General features: G+C 35.6%; 3 protein-coding genes across 3 annotated transcripts in view; 1 reads left to right on the top strand and 2 right to left on the bottom strand.

Annotated features, from left to right (window-relative positions):
• The window catches only part of LOC144445134 (extracellular sulfatase Sulf-1-like), a 53655-nt gene extending 47785 nt beyond the window's left edge, over positions 1-5870 (top strand). Inside the window, exons 16-21 of the mRNA XM_078134692.1 lie at positions 16-87; positions 900-1081; positions 1679-1827; positions 2800-2932; positions 3394-3433; positions 4377-5870. Of these exons, the coding sequence (XP_077990818.1) occupies positions 16-87; positions 900-1081; positions 1679-1827; positions 2800-2932; positions 3394-3433; positions 4377-4401 (601 nt within the window). The 3' untranslated portion in view covers positions 4402-5870. The remainder of the gene's footprint in view (positions 1-15; positions 88-899; positions 1082-1678; positions 1828-2799; positions 2933-3393; positions 3434-4376) is intronic.
• A 7342-nt stretch (positions 5871-13212) lies between these two features.
• On the bottom strand, positions 13213-17504 carry LOC144444202 (BAG family molecular chaperone regulator 1-like). The gene is made up of 6 exons (XM_078133619.1): positions 17462-17504; positions 16688-16825; positions 16173-16255; positions 15487-15600; positions 15178-15285; positions 13213-14157 (listed from the first exon to the last, which is right to left on the bottom strand). Exons 1-6 carry the CDS (start codon positions 17502-17504, stop codon positions 14026-14028), a joined length of 618 nt encoding a protein of 205 aa, XP_077989745.1. The 3' UTR covers positions 13213-14025.
• A 325-nt stretch (positions 17505-17829) lies between these two features.
• On the bottom strand, positions 17830-25816 carry LOC144445016 (FAD-dependent oxidoreductase domain-containing protein 2-like). Its single transcript, XM_078134567.1, has 11 exons — positions 25776-25816; positions 25045-25348; positions 23888-24073; positions 22696-22947; positions 21762-21986; positions 21094-21266; positions 20660-20825; positions 19978-20102; positions 19468-19554; positions 18978-19083; positions 17830-18211 (listed from the first exon to the last, which is right to left on the bottom strand). Exons 2-11 carry the CDS (start codon positions 25341-25343, stop codon positions 18025-18027), a joined length of 1806 nt encoding a protein of 601 aa, XP_077990693.1. The 5' UTR covers positions 25344-25348; positions 25776-25816; the 3' UTR covers positions 17830-18024.
• Positions 25817-27656: the final 1840 nt, after the last annotated feature.

The following is a 27656-nucleotide window of genomic DNA, read 5'->3' as shown; positions in this document are numbered from 1 at the left end:
TATTTTATCTTTCAGAAATCGCAAAGAAAATTTATCTGATCTTGATAATGATGCACTTTTATCGAGATATGCTGAAAAATTACAAAAGTAAGTATTTTTAGTTAGATTCTCTCACCAGTCGTCGGGAACATCACTATTAGCTGTTTTGTATGTACCAATATCTACTGAATGATTGTACTAAAATATCCTTGTACTGTGGGCCCTCATGGACTACATAGGGCTAATCATTTGTTGACGTGTTACTGCGACTCTGTGTTATTGCCACATCAACAAATGATTAGTGCTATGCAGTTGATGAGGACCCACAGTTCAATTATGAAGTATAGATATCGGTACACACAAAACAGCCCTTTTAGCTATGCAATGCTCCAAGGACTGTGAGAGAGTCTATATTTTTAGTATGAAGGAAGATTTGTACATTTTGTACTCAACTTTGACTTATGGACTGTCTCAGAAATATATTCCTCATTAGTTAACACGTGATGTCACATACGTTGATACTTCAAAGTCTTCCAAGTTCACTTTACTTGTGACATTAGCCTTCCTCTCAAGTTAGTCCACTGTTATTTTCCAGGAAATGGAATCAAATAAGTATATTTTGTGTGACTGCATTGGTATAATTTTGTGAGAAAGCGACATGAGTGAGGTGAACGGGAAAGCCAGCTGAAATATAACCACTGTCATAACATTCAAATATGCATGGAAATAAAAATAAGCAGATGTACCAGTAAAAGAAATGCTTACTTTTTGATGAAAGTATTTATCTAAAAAAAAAACAAGAGAGAAATTCTCTTAACCAAGAGACTAATACTTGCCTAACTTACATGTGTCAATACTAAGTGTATGATTACATATTGTACAATTTATTTGTAATAAATGTCATTTTTGTTTATCAATAGAAAATTTGATCTCACTGAGGAAGAGATTGATCAGATGGTTGAAAAGAAAGCTAACAAGTTGAAGAAGGAGGAGAAAAAAGAAAAGAACCCTAAAAGTCCAGAAGAAGAGGCGTGTTCAGTCGGAGGAATGAGTTGTTTTTATCAAACCAATGATCATTGGACGACACCACCACTTTGGAATTGTAAGTATATGTACAAGTTTGTGTATATATAATGTATATATTTTAATGTTTTTCTCGATACTGTGTGAGAAGAGCCACTGGCTCAACAGTCTATCGAGATTAAATAAAGTCTAATAATAAAAATAATAAAGTTTGAGGAAAAGAATGTAGTTTTTAAGAGTCTTGGAATTTTAAAGGACTTCCATGGATGGTCCTGGAAATATGTGATCGACTGAGTAATCGCCATTTGTAATCTTATCAAGTTCTTAATCCTGGTCTTTGTAGCAATTTGACCAGTGTTCTTTGTAGCAAGTTGACCAGTGTTTAATAGTCACATGTAGCCTGCAATAGTGGGTATATCACAGCGTTGCTTGGTGCGAGTAACTTCAGTATTGACTGTGGTCTGACTGTAAACATCTTGAGATGTGTTAGCTAGTGTGTAACATAGTTTCAATGTGTTGTCCCAAAGCTGAAGGGAAATCTGTAAAATCTTGCCCATGTGTTTGTTTTGAAAACATAATTATTCAGTTTTGAATAAAGATTATCAAATACACTTTTCCTACAGCATGTTTTCCTCTACACATAAAGTAATTATGATATTTGATTTTATTTTCACAGTGGGATCATTCTGTTTTTGTCCAAATTCTATCAACAACACATACTGGTGTTTAAGAACAATCAACAGAACACATGATTTCCTATACTGCGAGTTTATAACAGGATTTATTGAATACTTTGATATGAGGCCTGGAGAAGATCCATTACAGGTAAATTATTTCATTGTTGGTTATTTTTATTTCTTTTTTGTTAAAACTGTGTGTAACCATTATAAGTAAAACAGTCATGGACATGGTATACCAATTAGGACATTTCTGATGACATTATTGTATTCAGTAGCAATTTTATCAGTAATGTAATTTATGTAAAGGTTGGTCTTGTCTACTTCCATACCTTGCTGAGGTACAGAACAAAGCAGTGTGCCCTCTAAGCCAATTTGACGTACACAATTTCTAGTGACGCACCAAACTTTGTTGTTACCCTATCTCTATGTTGTGACCAGTGTGCCCTCTAAGCCAATTTGACGCACACAATTTCTAGTGATGCACCAAAATTTGGTGTTACCCTATCTCTATGTGGTGAGCAGTGTGCCCTCTAAGCCAATTTGACGCACACAATTTCTAGTGATGCTATCTCTTACTATGTGCTGACTCACAATAAATCCCAGTTATATCATTTTGACCGAGAACAACAAGATTTAGCCATCATTTGAGGGCACAGTTGAACTGAGCCACTTCCAGTGAGTCGCCAAATCACTATTCAGTGTGTAAGGGCAATTATTACTCTGATAATTGAGCCTTTGGTTTACTAAGATAGACACAAAGTAAAACTATTGTGGCAACATGTTGATACAACAGTGATAATCTACCGGTATTGAATGGATGTTGGTTTCTCCCCTCCACTGTCTATGGTTATAGTCTCAGTAGAGAGGAGTCACAGTTTTATTGAGAGTTCCATGAACTTGAAACAGTGTACTCTTTTTGGACTTCAATGTTTACACTATCTTGATCACAGGGTGATTAGAATCACACAACAGAGGAACCGTTATCACCCATGTGTGTAATCTACAACATTTAAACAACAATAGTTTTAGTCTGCAGCTATCTTGGTAAACTGAAAGCTGGATTACCAGTGTCATATTACATTATTTTGAATGGTCTGTTGTTTGATTACCCTTGTAGATGTGGAATAGGATACACTCCATGCCTCTTGAAATCCGCCATCAGCTACATGATGAATTAATGCTGCTTAGAGAGTGCAAAGGTGCCAAAGAATGCAATCCTAGACCAAAGTCACCTCCTGGTGAAGTATATGGTAAGATTTCATTTATGGCAAAACTTTTTGGGTTTGTGGTAGAATCTGTTGTATAATTGCAGGTAGCAATGGAGGTAAACTACCAAATATTTGCAGTGATAAAGTATCCTGTTGGAATATCCCTTTTGGAGCATGAAACTGGCCTTGTATCTAGGGGAAGAGAGAAGGAGTGTGTGTGTGTGTGTGTGTGTGTGTGTGTGTGTGTGTGTGTGTGTGTGTGTGTGTGTGTGTGTGTGTGTGTGCGCGCGCGTGCGTGTGTGTGTTTGTTTAGCATGTCTGTCTGTCTGTCTGTTTTTGTTAAATGTTTATATTTGTTTGAAACAAAGAAATAAAATTCACATGAAAATCCCCATATATTTTTAATGACAGAGGTCTCTCCAATTTTGATTTTGTAAGGACTTATTTAGTTGCTTATTGATGACTATTATAGAATCTGATGCAAATTTTTTATGTCTTAACAGAACCTTATGAGGATGAGGAAGATGAAACTGATCCAGACAGGTAGGTAACTATCTACACCATCACAATAAAAAATACTACTCTGGCAATCAATGTCTCGCTTACTAAGATAGACACTAACTACAACTGCCAACATCAGACCATGGATGAAAGGAACCTGGTACAAACAGGGAAAGTAAACAACTGAATTGGATTAATAACAGCATGTTGGAACAACAGAGACTTGTATTACATTCTATCAAACCATCGTGTGTAATACAAGTCACTGCACTTCCAACATGCTGAGCCAAGTGTTATTAATCCAATTCAATTGTTTACTTTCCCTGTTTGTACCAGGTTCCTTTCATCAATGGTCTGATGTCAGTAGTTGTGTGACATGTTGATATAAGGTATTGAATGGACTCTGGTTCAATTATACTCACAGTAGGGTGCCATTTTTTAAGACTTCCAGAACTCACCGTCTACTTTTTGGGGATGTCCACTGTTTACACTACCTTGATTACAGGGTAACTAATAATTTCTCACACCAGAGGCACCACTATCACCCACTTGTGTAATCTACAATATCAAACAACACTTAGTTTTAGTTTGTGTCTATCTTAGTAAGCCAAAACCTCAATTGCCTAGTATGGATGTTTACAACTTAAATCCATAAGGTGATCAAACCCTTTAAAGAATAATATAATAATTTGTACGTACAATAAAACACTTTTTTCACATATTTTAGCATTTTGCAAGGTATTGAGTTGCAAACACAGACTTAGTCTGTGTTGTTTCACATTGATTTTTCAAGTCGGAAGCCATGACAAAATTGTTTTATAAAATGAAAAATCCAAAATAAATTTCAAATCCTCATCCATTTGGCCATTTTAACATATTTTGGGGTTAACCACCCCATCCTCTGGCACCATGTTGGGGCAGTAGTGACAATGCAATGAAACACTGACACTGTTGCCAATAATGTCATGATTATCTTCTCTTTTAGAATGTGGAGAGGGTGGAGAGGTTAAAGCCTGATGTAATGTGATATACTGTACAAAGACAGAAAATTGTCAAAGAACCTGAAGAAAAAAATAAACTTGCAAGCAACTCAAGAAAAAAAGACACGGAACTGTAGCAAACAAAAGAAGTCACAGCTCCGGTGTCCCAGCTGAAAGTGGAGTTCATCCTAGATGGAATGATGACACTTACCACTGACCATGATTACAATTTGCTGTGCATTGTGGGGAAGAAAGGATGGGGTCTAGGGAGAGGGTGGCAGTGGTGGTGTCTAAGGAAGACAGTGAGAGAGGTGTGAAAACATACCATATGCATGCATTCAAGAGAAAGAAGTGACTTTGTGATGAGAAAAAAATTGAATCTAAATTTATGAAAACAGTAAATTATAGTTAAAATCTAGATTTAAATGAAAAAAGACATGTGTGGTGTTATCATATTACACCAAACAGGTTTAAACTAAAAAATATATAAAACTATCAGCTGTTCTCATTTTATTCATTTTAGTAATTTATTTACAGCATTAGCAAGGCATTACCTTTAATAGAATGATTTTTGCTTCAGTAATGTTTCCTTTGTCAAAAGCAGACTACTGTGTATCAGAAGTTCATCTTCCACTTCATGTATACTATTCAAAATACACACTTCTGTAATCTTAGTGTAGTCAAACGAAACAGCAATGGCATTAAAACTCAACGTACAGTGCAGTTGTCATGTACTGCACATCTTCTGTTGTGTATATGTTTTGGGGCTCTCGCAAACGAGAGTTTGACATTAAAATCCATAGGTTTTGTCAATTTTCAAAGTACCGTGCATAATCCCAATGTATATTATCATGGTTTGATGTGTTTACTTGATTTGTTTCTCTTACATTTCTGTCCCTTGTTATTCGGTAAAGCCATGATACTTGTAAAATGCAGTGGCCATCCACGTCACTAGCACCCATCATGGAGGTACTCCACAATGGAAAGTTTGCTAAGGAATAATAGACAGAAAGAAGAGCAAATATCAAACCAAGGATTACACATGATGCTTGAAAAACCACAAAACTTTCAAATTTTCATGTCAAACCCTTTTTTGTAAGCGGCCAAACACACATCTGCAGCATGTAAAGCGCAGTACATGACCACTACACTTTAAACTCATCAAAGATCAATATCTGAAGTATATTATAGTGAGTCTCACGAACTTTCTAATTTTTTTTTGTAAGCCCAATAGCATAGAAAAAAATAGACACAACACCACCACATTTAGCAACAAATTATCAATAATATCAGAGAAATAGACACACTTTCTTTATTTTGCTACAAATTATCAATAGTATTACAATGTAGACACATCTTACTTAGCAACAAATTATCAGTGATATCAAATAGACGCAAATACCTTACTGAGCAACAAATTGTCAAAGATTTCAGATAAATAGACATTACCTTATTTACCAACAAAGTAAAGATAATATCCTTAAATAACCACCTTTTTAGCAACAAATATCCAATAAATATCATAGAATAAACACTATTCTTCTTTATTTAGCTACAAAATATCAATAATATGAAATAGACACCACCTTATTTAGCTACAATTAAATTATCAATAATACGAAATAGACACAACACCTTATTTAGCTACAAAATATCAATAATATGAAATAGACACCACCTTATTTAGCTACAAAATATCAATAATACGAAATAGACACAACACCTTATTTAGCTACAAAATATCAATATGAAATAGACACCACCTTATTTAGCTACAAATTATCAGATAAGTAATAGACACAACTTTTTTTAGTAACAAGCTAGCTATCACTACCACTATTATCATAACCTTCAACTCATAGAGATATGTTGCATCTGAAATAACTTTGCTCTTTAACAAGTTCTGGTACTCATCTATTTTTTAAAATATTTAAACAACTCTTTGCTGTTTGAGATTTCATAATTTTGCACCATGGTGCTATTTTTTCTGTCAAGAATACCAAACATTCAATTTTTATTTTTATTTTTTTGTATTTTTTGTGGTGTGCACATCAAGAAATGTCTTTATTTCTCTAACCAGATTTGTTTATTTTACTCTTATAACATCATTTATTTTCAAAGTGTGTTCCAGGGTTCTCCCCAGCTACCAAGGAGTGCTGGTCAGTCAGATATTTTATAAGCATAAGTAGTTGTTTACTTTACTCATATTTAAAGCTTGATACCCTATATAGAGGGTGTAATTACATAGAGTTACAGAAACCAAGTCATTAAAGCCTTCATTGTGCTGAACATAATCTGCGACTACTTGCTAAAAACTAACCCCATCCCTACCACAGTATTAATTATATTTATCACAACACCTCTATTAGGAAGGTCAGATCTGTATACAATTCAAAAACTTTTCAAAAAAAAAAGGACAAAAAACTTTATAATGTATAGAAAGCAATTTCTTTTCAGGGCATTTTTATCATTTTTGTCATTTTTGTACTGTTACTTATTACACATGTATATATTCATTCAGTACTTTTACAAAAAAAAACATAAGGATAGTGTTTTTTTTCTATAGCAAGTTTTGTAAAATTTACTTAATCTTTTCCATTTTTGTTTATCCCACCGATACTCAAAGCGTGCTCTGCAATATATTTTTCTTATGTATTCAAAACACAAAACATTCTGTCTCTGGTATCTGCCATAATCATCGGTATCTGCCAATTATTGATAATTTATTATTACAGATTATAAACCGCCGTCAATGCAACTTAAATTTTCACTAATAATAAGCATTGTCCCCCCCCCCAAAAAAAAAAAAAAAAAAAAAATTGACAAAGAAATAAAATCTGTTTCTGTAACTAAATGAAGATGTATTCTGAACCGAAGGTGTAGTAAAAACATCCTTGTACCAATATTACAGATATCAAAAAATAAATTCAAAATATCGATGCCGAAATCTTGTTTGTCTATCATTTTGTTTCTGCTTACAATTTGTTGGTTCAATGTCTAAGCATTGCTTACTAAAAACTATCGTTATTATTAGATGTTGAAAAGAATAACTGTTTCTCCAAACTTTATTTTGATAAATTTGAAGTTTTTTGGGATTATTTTTTTTAAATTTTGTTTATAAAGGGTATATAATTTATCGTCATGTTTGTACTTGTTTTAAAAGCAGGTTGATGAAACTGAATGTGATGTCACCTTTGTAATAGTATATCTGATATATTTTTGTAAAACATCTGTTACAGAATTGTTGTACGAAAGTAGATCGTTATTTCATTGATAAAACATACAATGTTATTACCCTGGTAATCCAGCCTTCGGTTTACTAAGATCGACGCACTCTAAATCTATTGTTCTTCAATGTGGTAGATTACATAAGTAGGTGGTAGCAGTTCCTCTGTTGTGTGATTCTAATCACAAAGTTTAACAGTGTGTAAACATTGGAAGTCCCAAAACAGTAGTGCAAGTTTTTGGAACTCTAAATAAACTAGTTTTCAGAGACACCTTCCTACTGAGACTATACTTAAACCAACGTCCATTCAATAGATTATCACTGTTGTATCAACATGTTGCGACAATAGTTTTAGTTTGTGTCTATTTTAGTAAACTGAATGTTCGACTACCAGGGTTGTATATCCTTTAAGTGGCACTATAACAGTATATACCTGAATGAAAACATATATGAAAATCTTCAAATCATTTACTGTAATGGTTAATTTTTTCAAGAAAAATCCAGCCCAGTTTCAGGTGAAGTCAAGATAGATCACAATGCAAAATTTTCAACTCAAGGTCAAAATGGTATTAAGATTACAATATATAACCCACTTGAAAATCCAATATGGCCACCAAATACTGTACCAACTCTATGGGAAATTAAAGTTTGCTAATTTCCTTTCAAACAAAATGATGAAGCCCTAAATTTAGTCTTATTTATAAGGAGCAGAAACAAGCTTCATGTGACAAAGTTTTGAGCGATTTACAGAGTTTTGATTTTTAGGGAAAGTGGTCCCTGAGGTCCATTTTACCTTAAAACTTAGTATGTCATACCTAGTAAAATCATTGTTTCATTGGTATGTCCTCAAAGTGGCACAAGCTGGGTTTATAAGCTTTTTACTCACAAGAAAATACTTAACACCCCAATTAGACTTTTTGTAGTATAATATTGTCAATGCATGCCTTCTATGACATAATCATCTTCTGGCATTTTTAAAATAGTTGACTGCATAGTAGGAATTTCCTCTACATTTGATACATATGATCCATTGTCATCAGACCAATGATATTTTATATTTTAATGCCAAGTATGAGTTCCATCAATTACGTGTAAGCATTTAGTCTGTACACACATCAGTCAACCCCCTTTGGACAGAGAAGACTGGTGAGGTCGGAGCGACAGAACAAATCTTACGTCTAATGATAGTTTAAGTATGCATCAGTCAGTAGAATACTGCAAGTACATTTTATTATTAAACATGCAGCAAAACAAATTCCACAAACATATAAACCCAGATTGTGTCATTTTTATTCATACCATCATTGTAGATTTGTGTTGACTACAACTTGTTGTACACATGTTGTTGATGTAAGTTGTGTACTGTTTACTGAAATACTAGAATATAGAGAGCATTTAGTACTGTTTTCAATGCAACTTTTGCATGTCAACTTGATTATATATTGTAGGTCCATTTCATCTGTAGTCTGGCAGGTATACTGTTGGGTGAGGGCAGAACGACGCAACATACAGTCTATTTCATCAACAGACCAGTTTTTATGTCTCTTTGAAAGGAGAAATGACCATACAGTTAAAAACTTGAAGACTACTTTATGAATATATTTCCATTTATCGTATAACTTCAAAAAGAGTACAATGGCATGATAGCTGTAAATCAGTCAAAAAAATGCACAAAAATAGTGTCTTGTTCCTATTTTTTGTATCTGAATGACTACCCTGCAGATTTGGAAATATTTTCAAACCCAAAGAATATACTTAAACCTTTTGTCAGCTAAAATATGTTTACACATTGGCAAAATCAGAAAGCAGTATTCAGATCGATTAATTCTTGAACTTGTTCATTCCTACATCTGTTCTGTAAACTGGATTATTCTATGTTTCTATAGGGGAGGACAACTCACTTAGGTAGGGTGACAGACCAACAAAAGATACACTGAATCATTAATCATTGGGTTTTTAAAGTCAGCCTCCTCTGTGGAAACATGGAATAGTCCAGATCAGAAACTGTTGGTGGATATGTGAATCATCAGATCCTGCACTCTTTCAAACCAAGATGACGTAGTGGTCAGTTAAAAACTATAAACGTTTTAAACAATTTGAACAAAGACATCCCTATACCAACTGCATAGAGACAGGCATGTTATTGGAATCATGCATATGCTATAGAGCGTTTTAGCGGCTCATATCTTTTCTCACCCAGATAACTTATTCCAAATTGTCTACTTTTATACATAGCCTGTACATTGCAGTCTACTTCTGTTCATAAATGTATTATTTTTACAGTTGTCAGTCGTTTATTAAGTTGAAGTGATTTTTTTCTCAGATATATATGTCCTAGCTAGATGTAGTTGATGCTTAGGGGTAGGAAATTTATTAATGCTTCATGTCAAATGAAAGAAGATTTTTCCTCTAAATGGGGCTTGAGGGAAGCAAAATTTGATTTGGGTGCTATACTTATGACATTTTCATGTTTAAAAGATTGCCAGGAATGTTGATATCACAGAGCACTTTCTAATACTTCGATTTCAGTACACCAACCATTAGATATTTGTCAAGCTGTTGGTTGTACATTTATTTCATACAAGCAATATGCTATATATACCAGGTACCTACTTAGTAGCTATTTTCTAAAGAAGTATTATGTGGGGGAACCCAAGATTGGAAAAAATAGGTGTTGTGTGATTCGTATCATGGACGCTAACCCTTGGCAGTACAACTTGTAGTTCGAAAACATACCTCATTAGTTCCATGAAATGCCACAAAAAGAGTACAACTATCTCATTTCCGATAATTGTCATAAATTTTTGCCATGACAACCAAGGTGCAACTACTTGAAGGTTCAAGCTCTTGTAGTACTCATTTGCATCTGATTAATTTTTGCCATGAAATACTAGTGCCGAGTTTCCACTTTCAAATGAACTATATGCTGGCCATCATTTTCAAACAGCCTCCTCTTATGACTAACTTTTCAAACAGCGCCCTCTGTGCTCAAATTATACATCCTTTTGTCTTTCCAGTAACAGATTTGACGGTGTACATGTGAAGTACTGTATAGCTTTCATACTGTATACTTTTTTCATTTCAATTGCTATCAAAATGATTGTCACTGATGGTATCTGCCCAATTGGTGTTAATGTAATCTATCTAGTTAATGTGTTTGGTAATTTTTGCCCATATCGACTTGTCAGTCGAAGGATTGTGCCATATATCTATTTGCTAATGATCAAAAAACATAACTAATTTGATTAACCCAGGTAATAAGTATTGGAGTTCATTTCATAATTTTACTGTTTTGATTGTGTACATTATATTACAAGAATTTATAATAATCAAACTCCCCTGTTTTGCAGCAAACATTTTTGATTTAGTGATAGTCAGTTTTATGGCATTAATAGATTGTTGAAAAAAAATGAAACTTTTGCCATAAAAACAAAAGAAACCTCAGGTGCTGTCACTTGTGTACAAAATGTGGTAAACATTACACACTTTAAGTTTTGGTTACCCAGACTGACCACTGGGGGTTCTACTAGCAGACCACCTAGAGTTTGGGTAACCAAGACAAGGTGTACTGTACATAAGAATATTACAGCATTTAGAAGATGTTTTAACAAATTCAGACAGGGCATTTCTTCAACATATATAATCAAAAAAGTAAACCCCTGCATGTACTTTGGCATATCCTGGCACAAGTGACACAATAGCTGCCAACCCTTAACCCCTTACAAACTTCGATTTTCACACCAAAGTGTTGTCAGGGATGTCACTGTTATCTTTGTAAATTATATTTTGCATCACTGCTCAGCTTCCCCTGGCCTTTCATCAGTTTGCATAGGAGTACAACCCCAGGATGTAAATGTATTGGGCGAGATTTTGTTTTATAATTACTACCTTTACAAAAAAAAACAAAAAACATGTATTATTGATTGTACAATCTACACCTTGTATACTTGTTTATTTTATAGATATTATTAAAGTATAAAGTTCTATGTGGGTTTTTTTCATACCTATAAACTTGTTCTTGTATGTTAGTGTCTTTGTCTTGTGTTAAGAGAGGAAAAAATTATTGTTTTATGTTGAAAAAGTCTTTTAAGTATGTTTTACATTCTACTCAATAAACGAAAGGGTTTTATTTCAACCCATTTTCCTATAAACAGACATTTTATTTGTGGTAGTAATGTCGTCAAATGAACTGAATAAGGGAAATAGATGTGATTGTATACAAAGACCCAGGTTCCAGGCCAAGGTTGGAGGGGGGTAATTCTGTGAAATGATCAAGACCTCCAAACCCAAAGTGTTGTCATACCCTTCTCATACCAACTATAACGCCAACTGTAATGCACAGAATAGATACTATACTATGATACATGTGACGGCAGTTCTATGATGAAATAGCTAAAACCTGATCAAAATAATAGTTTTTGAGAAATGAAATCTTAGTTTTAACAATTGTACGAAAATTACAGCAATACTCAAGTTGAAATTGACTGAGAAGGAAAATCTACCAATCTAGTTAGGTAGGGTTTTCCAAAATCTTCTGGCCCAGAATAGTATACCCTCTCTCATTCCTTATGAGCACCAAAAAAACCACCCCATTCCAGCGTACCAGCCTGTTATGGTTGTCTATAAGAGTTGAACCCCTCATCCTCTGGCTTCCAGGTTATAGATGTTTTGCTCGTGATGGATGGATGATGGCATGAACAGCCACGATATCAACCTTGCAATGTACTCATGTTTCTAATGATATGCTAATATATTACAAACCCCAACATTTGCCTTGTTTCTAAAACACAATCTTGCATATCAACACACACACACACACACACACACACACAATATGTGCAGGAGTGTGTATGCAGGGATGTAGATACCAATAGCCAGCAAAAACAGCTGGCTAATTCAGTTCCTTGACACCTGCCTTTTCAGGAATTTGACAAATTGATCAGATGTTATTGAAATCAGGTCAGTATTTTGAAAGTTCCAGAGATCAGAGTTTAATAGTCCCTGAATTTCTAAAAAGTCCATGTACTTTTGAAATTAGCAGTTGACCTGGTGTGTATATGAGAGAGAGAGAGAGAGAGAGAGATTGTGTGTGTGTGTGTGTGTGTGTGTCTGCATGTACGTGTACACAACCCACTTGTGTGTGGCTGCTTGAATGAAGTGAGCCATTTCATGCAAAGACAACATTACGTTAAAACAACAATACACAAAAAAACAACAGCAGGTACCTTTTGATATAGGTTCATACATTGCTTTCATCAGTTTGTTTATATCTGAGGAAGTTATAATGACTGTAACAGTAACAGTCTTACTCAATGTTGTAACATAGTGTTCAATCAGTAAACAGAGTTATGGGGTCCAGGGCTGTGGTGTTTTGTACTTTGACACATACATGTAGCTGCCACTATTTACATTTTATGTCGTTGCATAAAACTTGTCTCATTCCTTCTTACCATAAGCAAGCAAACGCATCAGTCATTTTTTTTGTTAGATTGTACATATAAATATTCCCCAAGTCTGAAATTCATTTGTATTTTTTCAGTTTATCAAAAAAGGAGGTTTATCTGCTAGGGTATGAAGATTGTTTTATTGAAAAAAAAGTTAAAATTCTCTCCAGTCATCATAATATGTAAATCATATGAAAATCATGCAACCCTTTCTACCCAGCATTCACAGTACACGATTCACCTCTTGATTAAACACAATATTGTCATTCCATAAATTCACTTCTTCATAGAATATGTACACTTTCACATAGACTTAGGGAGTACTCTTTATTTTCATAATGGGAGTAGTTTCTAAAACTGAGACAGTTGCTGTTTTCTGGAGGTGTCCATAAATCTGTTAATTTTGCACATTGGTATGAGTTAAATGATTGACAGAAGCAATGCCAACTGATGTAATTTCCTGGAGGCTCCAAACCCATCACAGAAACCTGATGTTATAATTTATCAAATGGATAGAGTCCAGTAGACAGATTAGTTCATATATAATTGCACCAAACTGTTGGGTCAGGACCTCCATTGTCTATGGTCAGTTTTTGTTCTCTGGTGACAGATGAAAATTTTGACCATGGCTCAAAAAAATGAAATACGAGTTTTCTTGTGAGTACTAAATTCTGGTTGGTCACAAGATATTGCTGTGAGTCAGTGGTGCATCAATTTGACTTAGAGGGCACACTTCATAAATAATGGGATTCTATGTGAGTCAGCATAGAGTATTAAGGAATAGGTCTGTCACAAGAAACTACTGTGCATCAGTGATACATCAATGTGGCATAGAGGGCACACTATTGGTACACTAACACATGGGTTGTTTTGGCACCACAAGAAATTGCAGTGTGTCAGTGATGCTTCAAAATGGCTTGGCACACAGGTCAAGAAGTCAAAGAGCCAAGACAAAGTCTGCTTTCAAATGATTTCATCTCGTCATCACCTCCTGATTTTCGCTTTTCTGTCTTCAATTCTAGATTTCAGTGCATCGTTACGATCCATACAATCATGCATTCTATGAATCAATGCCTTCTTTTTACTCCTTATGGTCCTCTGGTCTTCTGGAATACTCTTCATCAAAAAAAAGAGAGAAAAAAAAGGTATTTTATTTCACAAAAACATCAATATGTATCTGACAATAAATGACATTTGAAAGTTGTGTTCTTTCTGAATAAGTTATAATTTATTATTACATGTATAGTTTTCCAAATTGTTGTGATTGACATCAGCAATACCATATTCTGGTTATGTACAAACCTTGTCCCAAGAGGCATTCCTCATTAGAAAAACGGAGGAGGGCTGAAATTAATGATGTGGTGTGTTGTAAAACTTGTTTGGACTGGTCTTACTCATGCAACACCATACATCAGTTTCCCTCGGGCATGAGGGTCATTAGTCTTTGAGATACAGACATTCATGTCTAGTCTGTAAGGTACGCCGTGACGGTGCGCCCTCAACCATCGGCCAACCCGAGGAGGCCGGTGAGGGCGAAACGTCACGACGTATCTTACAGTCTAATTCATGTCAAGCTATCAGCCAGCACTCAAGCCTGATAGGGCTGAATAACACGATGTATCTTACAGTCTAGTGGGTCATCCCAACACAGACCTGTTAACCTCAGGCTCTGCCCCAGAGAGACAGTCACTGTTAGTGTTAGATTGACACAGTACTTGAGAACACAAATGTATGATATATCTTCATAATTAGTCAACATGCATATCTAAGTTGTATACTAGAAGGTGAGCATGATGCAACAGCGGAGACCAAGCTTTCAGCTAACTAAGATAGACACAAACTAAAACTATTGTTGCGACATGTTGATACATGTATAATAAATAAGGTAATGAATGGGTGTTGGTTTAATTGTACTCAAAGCACTATAGGTGGTATTTTTGATGATTTACATGGTCTTGCAGTGTATATTTTAGAGAGTTACACTATCTTAATCGCAGGGTGATTATGTCCACACAACAAAGGCACTACTGTTATCCACTTGCGGTAGTACCACATCGATCTAGATTAGTTTTGGTTTATCTCTATCTTAGTAAGGTGACAGTTTGCAGTTCAGTTTCCTCAGCAGTAACTCCTTACCATTGAGTCTAGTTTTTCCATAATTCTCATAAACTCTTCATTGCATACTGCTAATCGTTTACTCAGTTTGTCGCATGCTTCAGGAATTAAGTCATCCTGTAGAAATCCCTAAAAAAAAAACATTTATATAAAGTTTGGTTATTTGAAAATATTGCTAGCCATGATCTAGCCATAACTGTAAGAAAAACATTTTAAAACTATACACCCAGATAACCAAACAACCATTTTTAAGGTATTGTGACCAGAACCATAGCAACAAAAACCACAGAAACATAAAGGGTCAAACTTGATGAAAGATAATTTTCTTACATTTTCTATCCCTTCCACTTCTTTTTCGAGTTCTTTCTGTTTCTTTTCAAGGTTCTCTGCTTTCTTCTCCTCAGTAGAAATTATTGTATAGTTGGCTTCTTCATCTGGATTAGTCTGGCAAAATTACCAAGAAAATAAACAAACCTGATGAGGGGGTTATAGTTATGTTATTTTCAATACTTTTTGACATAATTCGATTTGGCCAAAATCATCCACTTATGTATGTTATTAAAGTGGTCATGGAGGTGGATGGGTAGGTGGGTAGGTAGGTAGGTAGGTAGGTAGGTAGGTAGGTAGGTATGAAGCTCAGTCAGCTGCTTGGTCAGTAGGTAAGTAGGTTAGTTAGGAAGTTGGTTGGTTGGTTAGTGGTCAAACAGACACAGATGGGTAGTTTGGTTTATCAATAGATGATTCTATATAGTTCTGTTATCTGGTCTATCAAAGATAGAGATATTTATATAATCAGAGAATGGAGGACCGAGGAGAACAACATATTAGGTTTCCAGAAAGTCATTTTGAAAACAAGGATTACTCTAAGTTACTTTTGTCAGTGATATTACTACATGTATTAATATTTGTGGATAAAAACCAAACACATCATATACGCATTCTACTGTAGGAAACAGAACGGCTTACAAAATACCAAGACAATTGTTATAAGAAAAAAAACTATAAAATCCAAATACCTTTTTACCAATAATCATTATTTTGGACCCATCTTTAATACCAGCTGCTTGGAGACTTTGATTAGGATCTTTTAGTGATTTACCTGAAAAAGTATTCAGAAGTTTATTCTCGTCTCTTACATCAAAATTTTGTTGACAGAATTTAGAATACAATTTCATTGATGGAAACCTTTATTTATCGCTGGCTAACACACATTTACATATTTACCTTACAAACTTGAAGTGGCCATATCGATGACAAATTTATTTTGGATTTTTAATTCATAAAACAACTCTACTATATTTTTGTACTTGAAAAAAACAATGTGAAACAGTATCAACCAAATATATTTTTGTAACTAAAAAAATTACAAAAAAGCTAAAAAGTGTGTAAAAAGTTTATTATAACAAATATTTTAAACATTTTTTTTAATGTTTTGCAATTTTTTACAAACATGGATTTAGTATGATTGTGTTGTTTCACATCGTACAAGCACAAAGTCATTATTTTACAGGCCATACAGTTTTGTTCTTACCTTTACATATCAATTTCTGTGCATGTATTGGTACACCAGTGACTTTCCTGGCAGCTTCAAGTATGTCTAACACAATGAGATCTGTATTATCAGAGTCTGTGTCAGACTTAGTCACTTCTAACTTGTGCTTTACAGATGCTGAATACAGTGAAAAAAAGGCAAGATGGAGAAAATAATATTGAAAAATAAGTTCCCACAATGCACCTGTATTAGCGATAGCATAGATTAGGCCGCACAATGAATTCAGAGACAAGTTTAATATTATTTTGATATATCATCACTCATAATAATTCAAAGAATGTCCTACAAAAGCACTAAAGTTTCAACCAATGCACACAACATAAAATAAATATCGACTTTTAAATGCCACTTGGCCACCAGTTTGCTCCCGGGCACTTCTTTAAGTTCTTATATCTTCCGGGCAGTCCCGGGCAGTAATTAGTAGGACCGCATAATTTGGGGCACATAATTTTACAAGCTAACAATACAAGAAAGGGTGGTGTTTCCTGGTTCCGTGTGACGGTAAGCTAGGTTGTAGTCCTGCTTGCATACGGAGTAACCCGTCCCTTCCTTCTCCGTGTTGAGAGTCATGTCAGTAATGTAGACACTTTCACCGTCTGCAACGGTTGCAGCATGCAGCAGGTGCTCCCCGGTCGATCGCAAGTACTAACGCAGGGCGACACGACTTCTAGTCTACTTGTCTTGTCCTGTACCAACTTTATCGGGAAAATGAAAATAAGCGAAAGTTTACAGCACTGTGATTGGCACACTTACCGTGAACAAGTGTAACACACAACTTCTCTATGGGCGCAGCCATGATTGATAAAGTACCGTAAATAGGTAAGTTTACATTGTCGTAAAACGATACGACAGTCCTGCCGTAAAACAAATCGCATTTTATCATCCTGGAATAGGTCTATGACTACTCTCTACAGTCGACAGTTGTCTTGACTTTTTTTTGCAATGTTGATAAAATTAGAGCTAGAATTAATTACAAAACGTGCATTGTACGTTCGATGAAGTCAATAGGGTACAAAAACATTAAAGTACGCAACACACGTTCATACAGATAAAAACATTTTTAATGCAGAAAAGTATATCTCATTTAAAATGACATAACAGAATCATAACAGATGCTTCTAATTTCTATTAAAGTATAAACAAAAAATTCGTGTGTGACATGAAACAGAAGTCGAAAATGATATACATTGTCTACTTATTAACTTTTTAAATTTTACATTAGTTTGCAAACAGTGGTAATTTTGTCACACCGCCACCTCTTTCAGTGTCTATGAAGTGGTGTAGCCTTGAAACAGCAAAACCCTGTCAGTCCCTGGTCATAAATAGTTCATTTTTCCGATCTTCACGCCATCAATGCCTTTGCCTTGTTGGTAATACATTTGACACGAGATCGGCGTCTCTGTGTGAGTCATAGCGAGGCGGAAACACTGATCGTCATAGAAATACCGAAGATCCTGCTGCCGTGCACAGTTCTCGAGGAAACGACGCAATGGTAGTATGTGGCTGTTGAGAGAGAAATATTCAACGTTAGTAGTATTCTAGAACAGCGTATACGTACCGCGGTAGTAGTTTTTCCGTTCACGAAAATATGGATGGATTGAAGCAATGTTGAAGCCTATGATATGGTAAACGAATATTGCAGAGTCACGGTAGGGTAAGATTGAGGGATACACAAGAAAATATTGGACAAGCGCCCCTTCAAAGTTAAAATCGACGTACGTCAACTATATCGTAACAGTTTCCGGCTTTTCCCGCTAAGATGCATAAATCGAGCTTATTTTTCTTACGGTGATTTATCACATAAAACCATTTTAAATAAATCCTCTTAAGTAAACCTTTGATAAAAGTTAAGGCTACAAAATTAGCACTGCTGGGATCAATTATCAGTAATAGACAGTGCGTCGTTTCTTGTGACAAGCCCTAGGACAATGCAGGCATGCGCGAGCCTATGCTAGAAAATACACCGTGAAATGACGTCACATTTTAGTCACACTCAACAGTTATAGACACCAGCCATCGCTTACACTCATTTTGAAATTATATTTTGATGTTCAATTATTGTTATTGATATATTTACCTTCAGTGAAATTCTGGCTTCATTATTGAAAGAATGCATTGATTTCTTACTAGCTTGGTTATTCAAGCTTTTGGCAAAAATTCCGGCAGTATAAATATATGTGTTGTTTAATGGAAAATAAAGTCTTGCTAAAGCTTATATGCCTTTAATAAATTATAATATGACGTAACGGGAGAAAAAGGTAATAATTACGCTCTAGGAGCTTTCCATGACGTCAGCACATCAGACGCAATATGGTGGATTCTGGTTGGTCGAGGAAGGATAGTGAATGTATCGTCTGTTTCCTGCATTTGATCATCTGTTAACGAAATTCGATTTTGATTTTAGAATTAATTTAAAATGAAATACACAATTGCAATATGGTATATAATTTTCCTTTTACAAAATGTACTTTCAGTATAACTAATATTTCAAGCTTTCACATCATCAATTTCTTCAACAACACAGTCGATGGTTTTGAGTGCAGGTCATGTGTAATGTCCCACAAAACCAATTTGTATCAGTTATGGCATCTTGACTTGTCAATGAATACCTAGTCCGTGCCACCACTCCCTATTGTATGAAGAGAATGTACATCAAAGCCCACCCCCTTGCGGTCCGAAGATGCAGCAATGGTAGATTGCATATATATTCCCATATATCTCACACGTAATAGTAAAATAAGTAGGCAAATACTACCCACCTGTTGGTAAACTATCATAATAGTATAGAACTGGATGCAAGAAATAAGATTGGTGACCAACTTTAGAAAGTCCAAGTTCATTAACCTCTGATGGAATAGACATTGAATATCATTAGTTAAAATTGGACGATGATATTCATAGTCGTATGAGAGAGAGAGTGTGTTGGTGTGTATGTGTGTGTGTGTGCGTGCGTGCGTGCGTCTGTCTCTCTGTTTATGTATGTATGTGTGTATGTATGTATGTATGTATGTGTGTATGTATGTATGTATGTATGTATGTATGTATGTATGTATGTATGTATGTATGTACGTACGTGTGTGTGTGTGTGTGTGTGTGTGAAAGGACATGTTTTCATAATTTATATGTCTCACTTCGCTATTTTTGCGTTTGTTTTGATATATGATAAACAATAGTCTTTTGTCCTGGTATTGTTAAAATGATTTACATCAATTTCATAAACTATATATTTACTTGAATATCACATTTTTCTGAAAAATTCAATTTCTGACCTTCATTATGGCCGAATTCCAATAAGAAAACAATAACCCTATCAGCTGTTTTGCCAGTTATGTTTGTAAACTTCGACAGTAGTTTGACGGGAAATTCTTCATAGTAGTCGTACACATCCGCTTCACTGAGAAGACATAATAGAAGACATGTTGCCCTTTCAACAAATTGCGCCCTCTACAAATGTTTGCTTGCAAAAACGCAGTAAAGCCCTCAACGGCGAGAGTTTGGGTAACCCAGTCTAGCAAAAACGTAGACCGATTTACATTGTATTTGTCAGTCCGAGAACGACATCCGAGCATCATAAGAATACAACTTAGACCTCTGATCACTAAAAGACCCCTCAGACCACTGAGTTTTAGACCTTGGGCTAGACCTAGCCCTTTATTTATTGAAAACTCGAAGTGAAACGGTGGCGGTTATCAACGTCTGACCGTAACAGTGCATGTTAGATCAAAAATCGAAACTTCGGACCGGATCCACCTCGGATTGTATGATTAGGAAATCGAAGAAAGAAAACACAAAATCAATGCCAGTTGTGAACGCAATTCAATTAAAAGTCGTAAAACTGACTTCGCTCTTGATTTCAACTAATTCTCTCAAAAGAGAACATTGTCGAAATCCACCAGCTCAAAGGTTTAGGCTAAATGATAAAGGCGAATGCATTAGGTAAGAAAGACTTACTCATCTAAAACAATGACGTCACCAAGTACGCCAAACATCTGATACAAACCGGAAGCTTCGTTGATTCTCTTCACCAAATGATTCAGCAGTTCAGTGATTGGCTGACGAATTGACGGCCATGGTTCGCCATGATTTCGGTGTTCAAGTATTCGATGGAGTACACGGGCTGTCGGATTTAACAAAAATTAATGATAAATAAAGACTCCAAGTTTAATGTTTGAAAAGTATTCCGTCTCTCCCTCCCCCTCCCTCCCTCCCTCCCTCCCTCCCTCCCTCCCCCCCCCCTCCTCTCTCTCTCTCTCTCTCTCTCTCTCTCTCTCTCTCTCTCTCTCTCTCTCTCTCTCTCTCTCTCTCTCTCTCTCTCTCTCTCTCTCATCTCTCTCTCTTGAACACAGTGAAGAACTGATCAGTTAACAAATTACACTGGGGACTACCTGTGTATCGAAATCCATGGATAAATCCACCTGACGATTTTTTGTGGTCCACTGAATGTGAATTGGTACCGGCAAAGTATAATCCGGGAACGTTTATAGATTGATAATCATCGTTTATAAGGGGATACTTAGGTTGATGGTAACTTTTCTTAGGTGGTGCTGGGAACGGTTTACTGGAGCTGTCAGTGGGATCGTAATGGAAAGATATACATGTTTGAAAATATATACGCAGGGTTGTTGTATGTTTAAACTGAAAGAATTGCAGTTGAATAATTCACTTATCATAATTTCTGAAAAAGACTGCCCTTGCAGGAAATCGCCAAAATGTCCGGAAACTGTATCAAGTACAGTATGGCTTCTCCTCAAGATTTCAGGTTGAAGAAATTACCAAGGTGTCATCTTCTCACCATTGAAAATCATTGACTATCAATACAGTCAAGTCAAGTGTATACTAAATGCTGAAAATGGTCTGACTGAACTTTTCCTTTAATCATTGTATGTATTATGGTTGTCTAAACTGATTAATTTGTTGTTCTATATGTAGTCTCGGTTACCCAGACTTTCACCGCTGGGGGCCCTGCCTACGAGACCGCACCAGACGTCTCGTAGTAGAGCCCAGCGGTGGGAGTCTGGGTAACCGACACTACGTTCTATGTTACTTAACTTACTCGTCAAATATACTGAAGTCGAAAAGGAATCCCAGACATCGTATTATGACGTCATATGAAGATCTCATGTGAAAACTATCTCTTTCACTGATTGGATGGTCCAAGGTAACACGTAGTGTACCATCATCGTTTCTATGAACGCCAAGGACACCGTCAAGTTTAAAAGTTAACATTCCGTCTAAAGTCTTCAATAGGAATGTGTCAAAAATATCATTGTTTACCGCCCTGAAAAGGTACGAGTTACGTTAGTGATGATGGCAACTTGGAAGAAAACCACAAAATCGTATTTTAACTGTTGACTGCAATTGACGAAAATGTACTAAACATTTAAAATAGCTGGTGATTTTTAGAATAATATTAGTAGTAGTAGTAGTAGTAGTAGTAGTAGTAGTAGTAGTAGTAGTAGTAGTAGTATTAGTATTAGTAGTAGTAGTAGTAGTAGTAGTAGTAGTAGTAGTAGTAGTAGTAGTAGTAGTGTGTATGTGTGACAGACAGACAGACAGACAGACAGACAGACTGAGATTGGGAAGCGGCAGAGGAAGAGAGTGTGAGATACACATGATGAGAGACAGAGTGGAAACGAATATATCTTGTGTCTGTGTGTAATGGGGAAAGAAAGGGGCAAGAGGTGGGATAGTAGAAAACGAGATAGGAATTGAGAGCCAGAGATAAATATAATCTAAGATATCGAACAAAATTTTGACCATGATCGATTCTGATTCGAATAAATTGTGGAACAAAAAGTAAGTTTTACTAATTTGTAAACTCGAATTTTCAAAAAAAAAAAAATTCTTAGACTAGCTTCTTCAAGGTCTATACCTATAAAAGTGTATACACTATACTAAGTATCTTCGGATGACCGGAAATAAAAAACAAGAAACATCACAAAATATGATTTCAAGAAACCAAATCACCATATCACCAAATTACCCACCTTATGTCACCTACGTAATGGGAGCTATAGGCTTCTATTGGAAATGATGAAGATACAACCTGGACGAAGTTGGCAACATCTCCTACATACGTAGCGGTTTCCATGGCAGAGTTACCTTTACCAAGAATGAGGACAGTTTTGCCCATGAAATCTGTTTTATTGATTGACATGTCTTCGTACCCAACTGTGTATTCCAAACCAGGAAATAGAGGTTTATTGGGTGTCGAAATTCCGGTACACATGATAAGTGTCCTGTAAACAGAAATAAACCAGTATACACCGATATACTTAAGTGCTCAGATGGACGAGAAATGGGTGTTAAGTTTCATTAATTGCATTAAATGAGCAATGAATATTCATGACTCCTAAGTGCTTATTACCTTCAGATAAAATATCATGGAGATGTAGAGTTCAATTAATAAATATGTATATCTGCTAAGTCAACACGCGACCACTATGAGAATAATGAAGGTCAAATAGAGATTCACTTTAATGTTTTTTTTTATAATCGCGGAGATTAAAAGTAAAATCATGAAATTACTCTCCAGGACTCAAGAGTTTAAAAATACATCTATTTCCTATCATTTTAACCCACTTTGATATTGTCACAAAATTCCTAGTATGAAATATAATTTCTATAATTTTGAATGAAATTGTGGTGGGTGATCATAGGCAATATGGAGACGTCTCCAGAATACGTTGTTTAGAATCCACATTGCTTGAAGTATGAATGGAGATGTTGTTTATAGTCCGAAACAAAATGTGTCCAGGTTTCCATAATTTGTTACCGGAAATTAAATAGGAGAAAAGAAATTACAATGATTGCCAACTGAATTAATAATTACTTGAGTTATTATACCTTAGGCAACTAAGGTTGAACACGTTCGAACAAAATATGGGGATTTATAATCTGGTTGTTCTACGTATGACAACGGGCGTGTGTCATTGGTTCAGAACTAAGTCAAAAACTTTCAAGTCACCACCAATACTTTTCAAAAGTCGTCGTAAATTATCATGTGCAGGTATAATAATATTATTCTCAAATATTTTGCTTCATTCGACCGGAAAATACATGTGCTCTAAAGATATGTTTCACTTCTCATCTTCGACTCAAAACGACAGGACCCCTTAGGTCACTCATATTTAATTAACCAGACCATAGAACAAATAACTAGTAAATCAATAACAATACCTGCACTTATACGTCACATTATGTTGATCTGTCAACTCAAATCTGTAGTCAACGTCTTCTCCATGGATCCTCTTGATGTTTGTGACGTCAGTTTTGTATTTTACACGTAATCGGTATCGTTTAGCATAATCAGAAAGATATTCAACCATGACGTCAGCGTGTGGGAAGAAATCTTTGGAGTAATGTCTGAAAGTAAAGATTGTGTATAGTTAGTTGGTTTTCATTGTAGGGTTTTTTTAATATCTGGATACTATATCTTGAGATACCTCTTTAATTAACAACAAATCTAGAGAACTATAGCTGTGGAAGGAATACACATACAGCTATAGCGTCTGAAAAAAGCACTACAGACTATTGTGCGTTTTAGAGTGTCTAATAGGGAACTTGCAAACCCGCCATGTTGAATGTTGTATCATGGGAAATGTAATAATAAATACTAATCAATTAGTATTGTAAACAATATTTTTACATTGTTATTAACCAGAAATAATCAATTCATAGTTACCCTGACAATTGTGGGAGGTTAATTTTATCAGTAGCTCCACATTAGGTATTACAATAACCACAGATAATCCCAGAGTCCTTTGCGTCTGAGCATGGTAGCCATGTTTGATTACATGTACAACACTTGAATATTTAAATTATACATTTTAGTACGGCCCGTTCCATGTTAATGATCAGTAGCTCTGTTTCGCACAACTATGCAGAATCCAATTATTATAAAACGCACGTTTTAAATACCCTTCCAGATAACAATGCAAGATTAAATGGATGTACATATTCTTGTTACATTTTGTCTAAATGAAATGAGCCGCCATGCATACAGTAAATGCAGATATCAAAACATTGGCACCTGTATGTCTGCATCTAGTTGCAGTACGCTTAAATAGTTTACATTTTGAGAAAATGTAGCAACAAGCAGTTTCGATTTTGCTTAAGTGTAGAATGTGCAACTTTTATTGGTTTCAACATGATTGTATCAAACAGAGTCAGTTAACATTGTCATGAAACGGGCTGTATACTTCTATTTGGCTCGAAGTAATGAGAGAAAGTATATTTTAGGTGATGTCATGATAATTTGTTTCCTGAACTTTTGTGATGTATATACAGACTTTAGACGAGGTCACATCACATCACGTGATTGACATGTGACTTACTTGATCAACAATCGCTCGTCATCACTGATCAAAGAATTCCAATCGTGACGAAAATTGAATTCCTTATTAGAACTTCCAGTATAAATTTTATTCACGCTGATCAGTTTTCTATGTCTTGGATAGTGCAAGAAGAAAGAACCAGCTGCGTCGTTCCTCTCAAAGATGACGTATTCACGACCAGCTTTTTCTAGAAAATATCCCATTTGTAGTCCCGCTGGTCCAGCACCAATTATGCAGTAATCAGTTGAACGACCCACAGCAGTCATTACAAGGACACAAAGGAACATTATCCAATTCATGATTTCTGATGAGAGGAAATTGAAACAGACAATTAAGTACCATAATGACAAATATAATTAACGTAATAATCTATTTTATTTAAGTAAGCCCTTCACTTGCACTCTGACACAGGACTCAAGCTTGCTGCTGTACATTGAAAGTAAGACCGATACAAATTTACTATGAATACCTAGTCTAAATAATTTGACCCACTAAAAAAATGACAAATAGAGTGAAAGACTTTTGAAAAATCTATAAATAAACAGTAAAATCTGCCTCGCCTTATTGCCAGGTTAACGACCTCTTTGTCACTATCCTCTACGTCGGGGGGGGGGGGGTAATAAGTCACCAGTAGCTGAAATTGTAGTTTGTCTTTAACTCCTCTTAGATAGTGCTTGGAGGGTATGGATTTAACTTGATATCACCACATAAAATCAGTATCACATACATACCACCAGTAACCGAAATGTCCGCAAAGAATTCAACAGGTGAATGGATGCTATTGTTCGAATGTCCACGCTTCCAAATGTTCCAGTTTTGGCCCTCCAGACAGTTAGGTCGACACCCATCTTGCACTGTGTGTTCTTTGTGCAATGCAAGACTCGCCAATACCAAAATTGACAGAATTTCAAATGCAAAATATACCGTGTCTGTAAAAGAGAATTTATAATGAAAATAATATATCAATCGTACCTGTAAAATCAATCCTTAAGCGTAAACGCTAGACACCAGGACCTCTAAACCACCTTTAGAACGAATTATGATGTTTCAGCCTATCGTAATTTGATTATGCATTCATTATCATAATCAACAGATGAATGGCTAATTTGGTATGTAGGCCACGCCCCCAACACGTTTGCTCATATGGAAGAGAAACTTTAGTTGTTTGAATAATTAAAATAATAAAACATTTAATACATCACGGTGCTTATTTACCCTGTGAAGGGCCGGGGGTGTAGAAGGGGCGAAAAGTGTGGGTACGGGGTGGGGCTTATAATGTAGTTTGCAATGATTGGCTAGTCATATATATAGTGACGTATACAATCAACGGCTATTGTTTGAATCAATGTAAATGTGACGTCCTAGGGAGTCTCCCCTGGAAACCCTGGAGGCTAGGGGGTTTGGCCCTATTAATTATGCGACAGTTTTTAGGTTATCCACAACGTTTTATGCAGGTAATAATTTCAGAGTTTCGAAAAGCTAATTTTAAAGAACTTTGAAGTATGTTTGCAAGTAATTACATGAGATAGTGACTAGTGTGGAAGGTAATATATGTATTTGTAGTTAGCCAGTGTTTCAACATCACTCTAGGTGAAGAAACGTACAGAATTACAGAACGTGGGTAAGAAATGAAGACACGAAATGTACCGTAGTTCAGACAAGGTCATCATAGAAACGACTCATTCTTCCATCACAATCCAAACACAATGCCCCCTCCTTCAAAATTTTCAAAACGGGATTATTCCTTACTTCCAATTTCAAAACAGGGGGATATCCAATCATTCCAAGTACCCCCCCCCCCCCGAGATAGACCGGTCCCTAATGATTCCGGGGTGATGGTGATGCAATTTATCACATATTCCATTAGACAACATTGTATATACAATACGATGACCTATATTTTGAGTTTATAACGTGGGTGTTATGGCATGGTGCATTAGTCGCTTGATGGGTGATCCAAGGAAGTACGGGTATACATGACATATGTTGTTCTTTTTTCCAAATCTATAGAAAAGACGGACCAGACTGAACTCGTCATTTTAGGGTATACCAACATGTAACTCGCCACATTAGCTTAATACCAGCGTTAGTCGTCATTGATAAACATTTCATCACTTTAATAAAAAAAAATTACCCAGTGCAACGTTAGCCTGGAATCATTCGATTGCCCACGTTTATGATCTCTGCTTGACCTACACGAGTATTGGTTCGTATACTACACGTACACATAATAGCGATAGGTTAAATTGGTTTGGGGGTTGAAACAATTCGGTAACCGACAAAACAAACACTGACTTTGTTTTTCTCCATCAGGATACAGTAACAAACCGCGATAATCCAATTGTCAACATCACAACTTTGAGGTGTTGTCCTCGTGTAAAAGTCGTCTCTGCATGACCGTGTATTTTGAGGTTGAACCAAACCTGACTAGCGATAAAGTCATTTGTATACTCTTAGGGTGAAATAGGCAATAAACAGACATAGATTCTCAGATGTCCCAATATACACATAATATTTTTCCATCGATAGGGATGGCAACATCCGGGATACTTGTCAGACAACACTATCAATTTCAAATCAGTATGTAGTAGTATGTAGTACTATGAATACAA

This window comes from Glandiceps talaboti, chromosome 13, assembly GCF_964340395.1.
Source record: "Glandiceps talaboti chromosome 13, keGlaTala1.1, whole genome shotgun sequence".
Classification (NCBI taxonomy): domain Eukaryota; kingdom Metazoa; phylum Hemichordata; class Enteropneusta; family Spengelidae; genus Glandiceps; species Glandiceps talaboti.
The sequence above is the reverse complement of the archived record's forward strand: the minus strand, read 5'-3'. Positions and strand labels throughout refer to the sequence as shown.